At 44.1% G+C, this 12,038-nt stretch overlaps 1 protein-coding gene across 2 annotated transcripts in view; it reads left to right on the forward strand.

The window, feature by feature from the left end:
* Nucleotides 1-345: 345 nt before the first annotated feature.
* Nucleotides 346-12,038, forward strand: part of LOC120022754 (angiopoietin-1-like) — a 56,708-nt gene continuing 45,015 nt past the window's right edge. For both annotated transcript variants that reach the window (XM_038966746.1, XM_038966747.1), the window contains exon 1: nucleotides 346-1,243. In XM_038966746.1, the coding sequence (XP_038822674.1) occupies nucleotides 830-1,243 (414 nt within the window). In that variant the 5' untranslated portion in view covers nucleotides 346-829. The remainder of the gene's footprint in view (nucleotides 1,244-12,038) is intronic.

Here is a 12,038-nt window from a genome sequence, read left to right on the forward strand (position 1 = left end):
GCAGTCTGAGCACATCCTCTGTGCTTGGGGTCCCTCTCTGCCTTACACACGCACGCACGCACGCACCCACCCACGCACGCACGCACCCACACACACACACACACACACACACACACACACACACACACACACACACACACACACACACACACACACACACACACACACACACACACACACACACACACACACACACACACACACACGAGAGAGAGACTCGTCCATAAACACACATTCCTCTGCAGTCTCTGTGAGGGGCAGGCTCAGAGTGTGCTGGAAGCCTAGGGCTGTTCTTTAGTGAGCCTCGCTCCAGTCGTTTAGTCACACAGGGAAACCAGAGCAGAGACGGAGGAGGAAGAGCAGAGCAGTCACACAAGAGGAGGTCTGACGACACTATCCGTATGCACCGACCCTTGTATTTAACACATGTAGACATACATGCACACGCGCATGCTACATTGATACAGTGTTAACAAGGACCATCTATATAAACACACAAGGTGTCACGGTGCAACACGTGTATGCGGCGAGCCCTGGACGACTGGACTTCTGGCTGACTTCTGACCGGACACGTAGCGCTCCAGCAGCCCATTACATGAGCGTGTGTGTAAGTGTGTGTGAGCACACCGGAGATGCCCTCCAGACCTTCTCACAGTAGGAGGTCCAGCACGGGGATGGATGACACATGTTCTACATCGACTGGGATCCTTACAGCATTCTGATCCACTAAAGGAAATACTGGCCCAAGACTGACCGCTAAACAGAAGAAAAGTCATCCAGAAGCCAACGATAAAAGGACTTTACTTTTCAACCTTTCCCCCAGGCTGGAATGATGTTGTGGAACAAGTTTGCCTACCACTTGCTTTCGTTGGCAGCCCTACTGGTGGCAGTGGGCTGCAGCGGGGGGGAGCATAGAAAAGGGACAGATGGCAGTGCCAGCAGCGCAGGACAGGGTAGCACAGGTGGCAGCACGAGTAGCAGCAGTAGTAGTAGTAGTGAAAGTAGTAGCAGCAGTAATCGGATGTACCACAGAGTCCAGCATGGACAGTGCACCTACACCTTTATCCTACCTGAGGGCGACGGCAGCGGAGGGAATTCGTGCCAACAAGGGAAAGCCGCGACGCAGTTTAACAGCGCCAATGCGCTGCAGAGAGACGCTCCACCACTGGAAGAGGACTTCGCTTCCCAGAAGATCCAACACCTGGAGCACGTCATGGAGAACTACACTCAGTGGCTGCAGAAGGTAAGGGAGAAGTGGTCACACTGTCATAAGCAATGCAATGCGGTGACTGGAGTCATAGTTGGAAGCTTGTGCAGGTGTTCTTTCATGTTTACTTTCCGAGTATGCATTGAAGCGGTCTGTGTTTATGCAAGGGCTGCAAGGGCGAGTGTCTGGCTCTGATGTTTTTTTTTGTGTGACCCCTTTAAATGTATGTGTGTTTGAGAATGATGTTCTCTGGCTTTCAATTGGAGTTTCCTTGTGGTTGTCTTAATGAAAGTTCTTACAGTATTGTCAGGGATACATCTGTGCGCTCCGTGGCTGGAGCTGTGTTCGACGACTCTGGTATTCATGGTTTAAGATCTTGGCGAGGATCTAGAATTGATGAATGATTATTATGACAAGTGTAAAACTGTGAACAAATCTCCAGAGGAATCAAGTTAAAAGCCTTTGTACGCCTGTCCCATAGCGACAAAATAACCGACATCCATAAACAATTTACATCCACAAAGCTGTTTCGTTACGTAACTGTATATATTAACCATTGATCTATTTGTGCAAGATCAGTATTTGGTGCTTCTCCGAAAAAACTCTGTGCTCCCTGAGCAAATTCCACAGATGTCAAGTTTCGTTCCGCGCTGCATCCGTCACAATGCGTGGTCGTAGTATGTCAGTCCTCCAGAGTTCTCCAGTGTGCTGTCTCTTTAATGACAGGAAGCCTACGAGGACCACTGCTAGAGTGCGACGGAAGAATGCTCCCTCTATGTACTGCTACCCAGGACTTACCGTTAGTCCACACTCTAGCTTTAGAATATAAAGAAAGCAAGTTAATGGAATCGTCAGATATTTTCTAAGCAAAGGATTTACTAACATGAAAGACATAAAAATAAAAAAAATGAAAAAAAGTGAAAACGTACTGATTATTGGGAATAAACTAGTTAAAGGTAATACATCTTCAATTTTCTGTTCTGTAATCTTTTGCCTTGCAAAATTTTGTATACATCTTTATTTCAAAGCTCTGTATATTTTCATGGGTAACCTTCAAATTGGATTTTCAACAGGCAAGGGCAGATCAAGTTTTAATACTTAATGTGACTTTACAATTGGGTAAGGTACAGTATTGCGGGGAACAGAAATAATGATTTTGCAATGCAGTGCTCATTGAATTCAACTGGGAATGCAATCAACCAACAAATATACTTGCCGATAGGCTTGCCAAGAATTGTAGGCGAGGGAACTAAGCGAATGCACTCTCTATCAGGGGTTTAAGAGACCATATTATGCACCACCGTATGCACCACCGTATGCACCACCGTATGCAACACCGTATGCACCACCGTATGCACCACCGTATGCAACACCGTATGCACCACCGTATGCACCACCGTATGCCTGTGGTGCATACGACTCCGCCACATCCTTTCCCTCCAACTTGTAAAGCCAGTCAGGTGTTTAGGGCCAGGAATATGATTTCGCTGTGACGTTAATGAATTGTGAAGTCATCACTGATACCACTTGACAACAGAAAAGATAAACTATCTCTCTGAAATGAATACACGAGTCAAATAAACAAACTCTACATTCGGGAAAAGCAGCCCTGCAGTACTTTTCACAATAATGTGACTTTACGAGGAGATTAGGAGGGCCAATCTATGATAAATTGCTTAAACACACAATCGTTTATTTTTGTCTGTAAAATGTTGGCACAAAGTGAACAAATAATTGCACGTAGTGCACAATAGATTTGATTGTTTTCTCTGGAATTGTGGGATTCATTTCACTGAACATCATCAATACCCGTTAGCATGCTGTGCTCTCTGCTCACTAGTAATTGTAGCACCATCTTTAAAGCTATTGGGGCTTTAAGGTTTCTCAACGGTATTACTGCTTTTCATCTACCTCCGAAATGTATTCTTTCCACTCCTCTGGTTGTGAGAAATGGTCGTTCTTTATAAATGACCCAACATTTCATTCCAATGAACTGTTGATTGAGTTTGTAGTTAGGAAAGTAGTAGAGATGTTATTCCTTCTTACTGGATGTTGTATCTCACACTAGTAAAGCACACACATAGAGGTGTGTACATATCAATTCCCAAATAAATGGTTGGCTTTTGCTCAGAAACTCCACACGTCACTATGCATCACTCGGTTTATCTCGTATCTGGGAAGAGGAATTTCAGTGGTAAAAAACGGCTCTAAAACGTGAGATAAGCTGTAAATGGTTGTGGGAATAATGACCTCTATAAATTAAGAAAAACTATTGGCATGCAAAAGATTGTTCAGTGGAGAGAAATTACATCACATAATGAGGACCATGACTATACATTGTAAAAAATATATATATTACGTTGATTCAATGTACAATTGTAACGCAAGCAGTTGCAATAGGATTGTGAGTTTGCTCAACAAAGTAACATTGAAGTTAATTCAATGTACACATTATAAGTCAACCAGCTGCTTTAGGATTGTGAGTTTGCTCAATATTTGGGCACATTTGGCCTTATAGCTGAACCAACTTTGAGCAGAGTTTGAGTACATAGCTCAAATTCTTGTCCTTTTGAAGTCCAATCAACTCGCGGAATAAGGCTGATTAAGCAAGTTTTTTTTACAGTGTAGGACTACTGTAAGGTCACCCTGAGTAAAAAGGAGTCTGAGATGAAATCACATGGACATTGAATCCTACTGGTTTTATCTTTGTTCAGTAGACTTCAACAGTCCGTGATGGTACTATATAAACAGTACAGCAGCAATTGTAGACTGAATTCTAGACTTAATGAGACCGCTGGAATAACTTTTCCTCAAACGTAAAAATGGTAGTGTGCGAAAGCATCTGCCATCACCACGAATACCATCGTGTTTCTTCCCCGACACATTTGCGTTCTCTGCAGACCTCTGACATTTACTCATCTTAAGCGAGAAAGACAAGGGGGTAAAAACAAAGGGGGAAAAATCCTGCATCCAGCATGTCTTCAAAATTCTGAAAGAACAATATGCAATAATCTTGTCAACAGTAAAGTTGATTGATAATAGAAGTTACAGTAACCGGACGACACCAACATAATAAGAATTAGAGGGGACGTTTTAAGAGGCAGCACACAGTGATAATTCAGCCCAATTATGGAGGTGCGGGAACATCAGGATGCTGTTAACATTTTTCATCCGACAGAAGATTAAGAGTCCCAGCCAGTCTATCTATCTTAATCACGTAAGCCTTGACTGCTTGTCAAGAGGAGAGTTGTCCCTAATGCTACTCCAGCCACCCCTGATGAAAGAATCCACAAAGGATACCACACACTCCTCAATCCATGGCCGCTCAACTGTTGGGGGGTGGATGCAGCAAGCAGCTGTTCGGGAATTATTAGGCCGTCCCAATCATTCCCCTCCGTGGACGTCTGGTCGGCCCGGGGAAGAGCAGGCACTGATAGCATTCCTGCGCAGTCAAAGGTGGCTTCTGTTTGTCCAAGGATTACTTCCCCAGCAGGCCTGTAAAGAAGGGGGAATTGGACCAGATTGCCTGTGATCTTTGGGTATTTGTTGCTGGAAAGTAGCCATTTAATGCATCCCCGCTCCATTCCATCACTGCCTGGTTTGTGAACGTGTGCACGGTCAGTTGTAGAAGAGAGATCGTCGAGTTTCGCCTTTTGAAAAAAAAAAAAAACATGAAATCAAAGTGAAAATAACTTAGGGCGAGATGTTTCGTATCGCTCACCTGATCACTTCCAGATGCGGTCAACGTTTGAATGATATAAATCGGCTACAGGAGAGATACACTCAAGATCCTCTTTCCACTTCCTCAATATTTCAAGGACAACTCAAGTCATTGAAACTTGGACCAAGGTCCATTTCAAGGAGCCCCCCCCAAAACAATCCGGCTCCTCGGGAGTGAAAGTGATAGATCTTCACACGTTCACTTTAGTGCAGAGCGTAGAAAGGGTTTCAAACCAATGTTTCTTCAGAGGGAGGCATTGCCAGAATAAGCGGTTGAAGTTAAAAGAGGAGAGACAATATCAGTGTTCCCATTGCTCTGCCTTTAAACTGAACATGGTTAGTGTGATCAGGATGCACAACATGGGTAGTTCCTAGTTTCCCTTCACCTCTTGGGGTTAATACAGCCAAAGGGTGAATATTTCTTAATGCCATCAGAAGGCCACACCGCCTGCCTAAAGAGCCAAGGAAAGACTAAGCTATTTTAGGGGTGACTTCCTCTGTATCAAAGCTTCTTTTTGCAAATAATGCGGGCCAAAACTAACAAATCGGACGATGCAGCGAGCTAGTGGACGCACAACAGACTGAGAAGCGCTTCCTTCCTGTCCCTTGCGGAACTTGCAAGACCACGGAAATAGCAGAAGGGGCTGTTGTACTCTGCTACTGCTTCCATAAATTAATCTTTGCCTCACTTGCACTAGCAGAGAAGGTGAAAAGAGAACAGAGCTTCTTTACAGCATGTCAAGGGGATATATAAGGAAGTCCATTACGGCAATGTCACAGTATTCCCACATGGATGTGAACGTTGAGGCCGACATGGTTATTGTTCTTTTCAGGAAATGGGCATTTAGTATGTTTGTCACGGTCAATATGGCAGCTCACTTAGTTTCAAACTCTTTTTCCAGAAATCGTATTTCATTGTGGTCATTAGCTTCGAACCTGTTAGAACTTTTGATATTGGGCAGAAAAGTCTTTTTAACTCTACGCCATGGTTAGGCAACCAAAATGAATCGGGGAGTTAATGAATGCCCACGGTCTTGAGAGTCTCTCCAGTGTCTCTTGAGTCTCTTGAGTCTCAGTGTCTCTTCCATCATTCATTTCAATGAATTACCCTCCAGTGGGCACTTTGCACAGGATTTATCGAGCTTTAATTGCAATACTATTTTTGTATTTGCTTAGGAGTGCCAGTCATTTGTCATACACCGCTCAAATACATTTTACTTACTGCCCTGCACTCACCAGCATATGTGTGAAATCAATTGAGAACGTCCTGTATTATGTTTGGGTTTCCTTGTGCCCCGAGTATATTAATTTCTTCAATGGAACACATTTTTCTTCCTGGGATTACCACAGGTATTATACATAAGAGTGAGTGTGCTGCAGCATGTCACTCAGGTGATATAGATAGCTTTACCATAGGCCTATACTGTACGTCAGGGGAACTGATATTTGGATACTTCCGTTCTCAATGACATTTGACCTTGTTTTGAATAATGGCTAAGTATGGTGTGCCTGTATAAGGAATTAACATACCTTGGGTGGCAGGTAGCCTTGCGGTTATGAGCGTAGGGCCAGTAATTGAAAGGCCGCTGGTTCAAATCCCTGAGCCGACTAGGTCAAACATTTGCCGATGTGCCCGTGAGCAAGGCAATTAGCCATCATTGCTCCTGTAAGTCCCTCACGATAAGAGTGTCTGCTAAAGTCTCAGTCGCTACGCTCGTCTTTAGAAGTTATAGCTCGCAAGCATTGCCAAACGTACAGCATTACAGTGCGAAGCCTGTATGTGTGAGTGATTCTGACCCAAATATAAGATAGTAGCCATTGTGGAATATTATACAACACTATAAAAATGGATTGTTCAGTCAGTGGTCCAGTAAATGCTGCTATCTCAGTGTACTACAACATATCGTTGAAATCCAGCTGTGATTAGAAAGAACCCAGTGGTATATCACTGCTTTCTATTATTTATATAAGACATAGACTATAACTCATGTCATAATTTCTCTGGCTTGTTAAGTTTCTGTCATATTTCTCTGAACTGTCCATCGGGGAGCCCGTTCGGGTTCATTTCAGCCCTGTAAAATTCCACGAGGCCCTACAAGACTCTGCCTTTATATAAATGTGTACCTTCAAATTTAACAGCTGTGTTTTCTTCCAGGGACAGCGATCACAGGAACGATATGTAGGCCTATGCTTTCTATTTCTGTTTACTGGCATGCGGCGGGAATAGAAGGAACGTACAGTAATGTTATGCCGTTATTTCTTCCTAACTTTTTTCGGGTCCAGACAATCTTCCAGCTTACTGCAGCATTTATCCTCTACAAATTCCATTGGAATCCTGTTCCATCTGACAATTATTCATCTGAGAGATAAGACTGACCTGCGTGGAGTTCGGGGAAATTCCCGAAGCATCCCAAAACACTGCCATTGAGCCCTACTCCCCTTAGAGGTTGTGTCCTACAGATGTTGCATTGTGAGTGGTTGCTTTTGTCTGTCAGCACTGGGGCCACTTGCCAAAGTTCCTAAGGACACCATTTCACCTCATTTGAGAGTTCAGCTTCTTCAACTTTTCCATGATTACAAATCAAAACATCACAACTGGTGATGAAAAAAAGCAATGGAATAGTTTCTGTCAAAGCGAGAGGCTTTGAATAAACAAACAGAAAAGCAGATAAATAACAAGTAATGAAAGCATCCGCCGTGTGGGGAAACAAATGAAGAGAAGCAAGTGAAGGTGGGGAGAGAGGGAAAGAGTGTGGGGGAAACAAATGAAGAGAAGCAAGTGAAGGTGGGGAGAGAGGGAAAGAGTGTGGGGGAAACAAATGAAGAGAAGCAAGTGAAGGTGGGGAGAGAGGGAAAGAGTGTGGGGGAAACAAATGAAGAGAAGCAAGTGAAGGTGGGGAGAGAGGGAAAGAGTGTGGGGGAAACAAATGAAGAGAAGCAAGTGAAGGTGGGGAGAGAGGGACAGAGTGTGGGGAAAACAAATGAAGAGAAGCAAGTGAAGGTGGGGAGAGAGGGAAAGAGTGTGGGGGAAACAAATGAAGAGAAGCAAGTGAAGGTGGGGAGAGAGGGAAAGAGTGTGGGGAAACAAATGAAGAGAAGCAAGTGAAGGTGGGGAGAGAGGGAAAGAGTGTGGGGGAAACAAATGAAGAGAAGCAAGTGAAGGTGGGTAGAGAGGGAAAGAGTGTGGGGGAAACAAATGAAGAGAAGCAAGTGAAGGTGGGGAGAGAGGGAAAGAGTGTGGGGGAAACAAATGAAGAGAAGCAAGTGAAGGTGGGGAGAGAGGGAAAGAGTGTGGGGGAAACAAATGAAGAGAAGCAAGTGAAGGTGGGGAGAGAGGGACAGAGTGTGGGGAAAACAAATGAAGAGAAGCAAGTGAAGGTGGGGAGAGAGGGAAAGAGTGTGGGGGAAACAAATGAAGAGAAGCAAGTGAAGGTGGGGAGAGAGGGAAAGAGTGTGGGGAAACAAATGAAGAGAAGCAAGTGAAGGTGGGGAGAGAGGGAAAGAGTGTGGGAGATATTGGGTAACAAATAAGCAGTTTCACTCCCTCACAGCCGGAGTTGGATCAGTAAATGAAGAATAGATGAGTTTTCCTTCTCTTACTCTGTTCTTGTTGTGATCTGGGCCAATCGCACATCAGGATTCAATGTCACACTTTGCAATAACCTCAGTCATTTCTTTGTTCTGCCTTATGTGTTGGTAAGGCTTAGGGAAAAGTTGCTCGATGAATAATTCTTTGTAGTCCATATCTCATGATATATTAACATACGGTCTGGAACTGCACAACACGGTCAGCCACTCACATCTCCTTCCAGTGCGGTGGGTGGATTTGTCTTGTGTGTGGGACATGTTTGGGTCCCGGGTTAACGGTTTAGAGCTGTGATCGGCGTGGCACCTCATCCACACCCCTCACACACACACACACAGACACAACATAGGAACAGCTCTGGAGAATGTCTTAACCCTGTCCAGCACTGTGTTTGCCTTGTCTGGGACTCAAGCCAGGTTTCTCACATTCCACACAATACCAGGGCTGTGGCTGGCAGATCCAACTGGAGATGACTGGTGAGATGTCGATAGTGTGCTTGCCCCTCCCCCCCCATTCCCCCTTTTCTTCCCTGTCACATCATTTTCGAACTCTGCTTAAAATAGGAGTCAAAGGTCAATCCACCTTTACACCCTGACCTTTTAGAGAATAACTGTACTAAATGTAGTCTCAATTACCCTTATGATAGAGCCCTAGCAAGCTTTGTTGGGTCAGGATAAAACTGACCTCTTGTACTATGATACTGTAAGTGTTTCTAGTAAATTGCAGGGATAAAGAGATCGTTTCAACAAGAGGTGTAACTGTTGTCGAGGGTAGAAATTCAGTCACTACCAGACTGATGCAGACCACGACCAGAGAATCACTCAACAAGACAGCCCCAGAACACATGCCTGTAGCTGGAAAACTAATGGAGCTTGACGCCTGTTTACTCATAAATGGGTGCAGATGTTTGTTTGAGTGGACTTTGCTGCCAGTGGGAGCTGCAGGCTGGGTTTGCGTGGGTTAATCCTCAGCAGGTCTGGAGTGGTTGTGTTTGGATGGACTGGAGGAGCAGGGGCTGAGATTCAGTCTGACTAATGGTGGTCCATAGATGGTCAGGTGGGATCTGCCTCTGTCGGCCCCCAGAACTCATTCATTGAGCTTGAAACATTATGCATTAAGTTCTCAAACTTCTTCATGTATAGTATTGTATGTCATAGTGTCAATCTGCATACTAATATAGCGTTTTCTTTGACTTTACTTGACCTTATTTTTTTTTTTTTTACTTATTCATGACATTTCAATAATGCTATATTGTAGGTGACTACTGGTAGTCACATTTTTCCAATGTAAGAGGATTCATTGCAAAAATTGGGCTCTCAAATATTACATAATGATTTTGGAGTATTGTATTCTATAGCATACTATAATATGGTAACCTTGGTCTAGCGGAAAGGATCCCTAAGCATCCCTTATACTTCAGCTCAGCTGGGGGATGATGGTCCTACAGTACTTGTCTTTGGGGTGCGCTGGTTTCGATCATTTGCTTGTCACTGTGTGTATACACACTTCTTTTGCACTTCAGTCTGAGAAAGCAAAAATAAACAGAGGTCCAGCCAGATGAAAGCCTAGGGATAAGGCTACATTGTGCTGCGTATGCTCTGGTCCTCTGCTGCTCCGCTCGGGGCCCTCTGAGGAGTCAGAGCTGTAAGTGACTGGAGAGAACCACGCTGAGTTATGATGATGTTACATGGTTCAAACCGAGCTCTACTGTTCAGGTCTGGTCTGGTCTGCCTGGGGATATTCCATATGATATGACTATGAGCTTCCACAGCTCCAAGGGTTGGGTTTTGCTTGAAAGCAACTGCTTTCTCTCCATGTTGACATGTGGATTGCAGATTAGAAGAAAAAAAACGTATTATTATTATTATTCATAGTTATTACTTTACACAACATGATCTCTGGGTTGTTGGTTAGGATTTGAAACTAGCTATACAATTGCAGGAACAATGGCATATCTTATGATTTGTGACATTTTGGATTGTGTAAATACTGAATATTATAGACATTTCAACCTATGAAAAGAGACACACTGCCTCAGTGGCCATTAGCATCCATTTTCCCTTCGTTACACTGGTATGACCTGAGGTCAGACCAAAGCAGTTCCATCTGGTGAGGGCTACTGTACCTCTTCCTGCTGCTTTGTTTTCAGTACACTGTTGTTCAGTAGGCACCGCAACCGAGGGAAAAAGGCCTGTTTCCAGTGACCCCCCCCCCGCTGCGCCCCTCCACCCCATACTGCCCCGGGGCACGATGACGACCGCTGTCAGCACAGACGCATGACATCAAAGCCCCCTGTCCAGAGTCCAGACTCACACAGCTGCAGATGATACATGGTCCAGTCTAGCTGTGAGATGGGGATGAGGAGGCAAAGAAGGAGTGTCTCATCATTTAGACCTGATGTAACAGTGTGGCTGTGTGATGTATCCATAGCAAAGGAGGGAAGGGGGGCCCCGGTTTTGACTTGGGAGTTTATATAGGAGGTTTTTCTGTTTGCGAGGGTAACCCTGGATGACTTGAGAGTCTCGAAATTATCGCCTCTTCACTTAGCGGGATGCTAGGGGGAAAGATAGACATGGACATGACGCTGAATGTAACAAAACCTGGCATTAAATGGCAGTTACATTTGAATAGAAGAGGCATCAGCTCTGATAGATGTTTAGCTGACACTGGCAGGGAGGGAATATCGTGGTTATTATCATGTGATGAGAAAGGCCTACTATATTCACAAACTTTGAGAGTGCACACATACCAACTTTATTATGGCTTCCTTGAGGCAAACTAATTCCATCTATGTCTGAAATGTGCTGGCAGAGATAAAGATACCCCAAATGTTTGGATCTAATCACCCACGTCCCGTGGGTTGATATTCCTCTGTGTTCTACGGCAGATTGAAACGGCAGTGCCGGAGGGTTCACTCAGCCATAATCGGCCGCGTTCCTACTTGGATGAAGCCCAGTGGAAACGTTCCCATGTTTGAGAGAATGACAAGCTCAATTCCTCGGAAAACTAGAGAACTAGGGGTCCAGTACCAGGGCAGTTGAATTTGTTGAATTTGTTTCGTTGTTTGGTTTTGTTTCTCCGTTCCCATGTCTTGGATGAATGCATATGTTTCCTCTCCCATACGTCCAGATACACATCATTAATTGGGGTCATTTGAGGGCCTGCTTTGACATAAGAGAGCTCCTTGAAACTCAAGGATCTGTGAAAATAGACATCCACACACAATCAAGGATGCAAAATATTTATTTTCTCTCTTGATGAATTCAGATTGAATGATGCTCAGTGACCTGAGCTCAACAGAAGGAAGGAAAACAGCAATATATGGTTATTATTATAATAGCCTATCATTCAATGATATTATGAGTTATTAATAGAATACTACTGTTCTTTATCTAGTTTTTCGGACCGGGTGAAAATACAAATGTATTACTATACATGGGGCAAGTATAGAAAACTCAGTAGTAAAGGATTTTGGAGATTCATCCGTGTGTTGCTACTGGAATATGGTCATATAAGATAGCCAAA

The sequence above is a fragment of the Salvelinus namaycush genome, chromosome 27 (genome assembly GCF_016432855.1).
Source record: "Salvelinus namaycush isolate Seneca chromosome 27, SaNama_1.0, whole genome shotgun sequence".
Classification (NCBI taxonomy): Eukaryota; Metazoa; Chordata; class Actinopteri; order Salmoniformes; family Salmonidae; genus Salvelinus; species Salvelinus namaycush.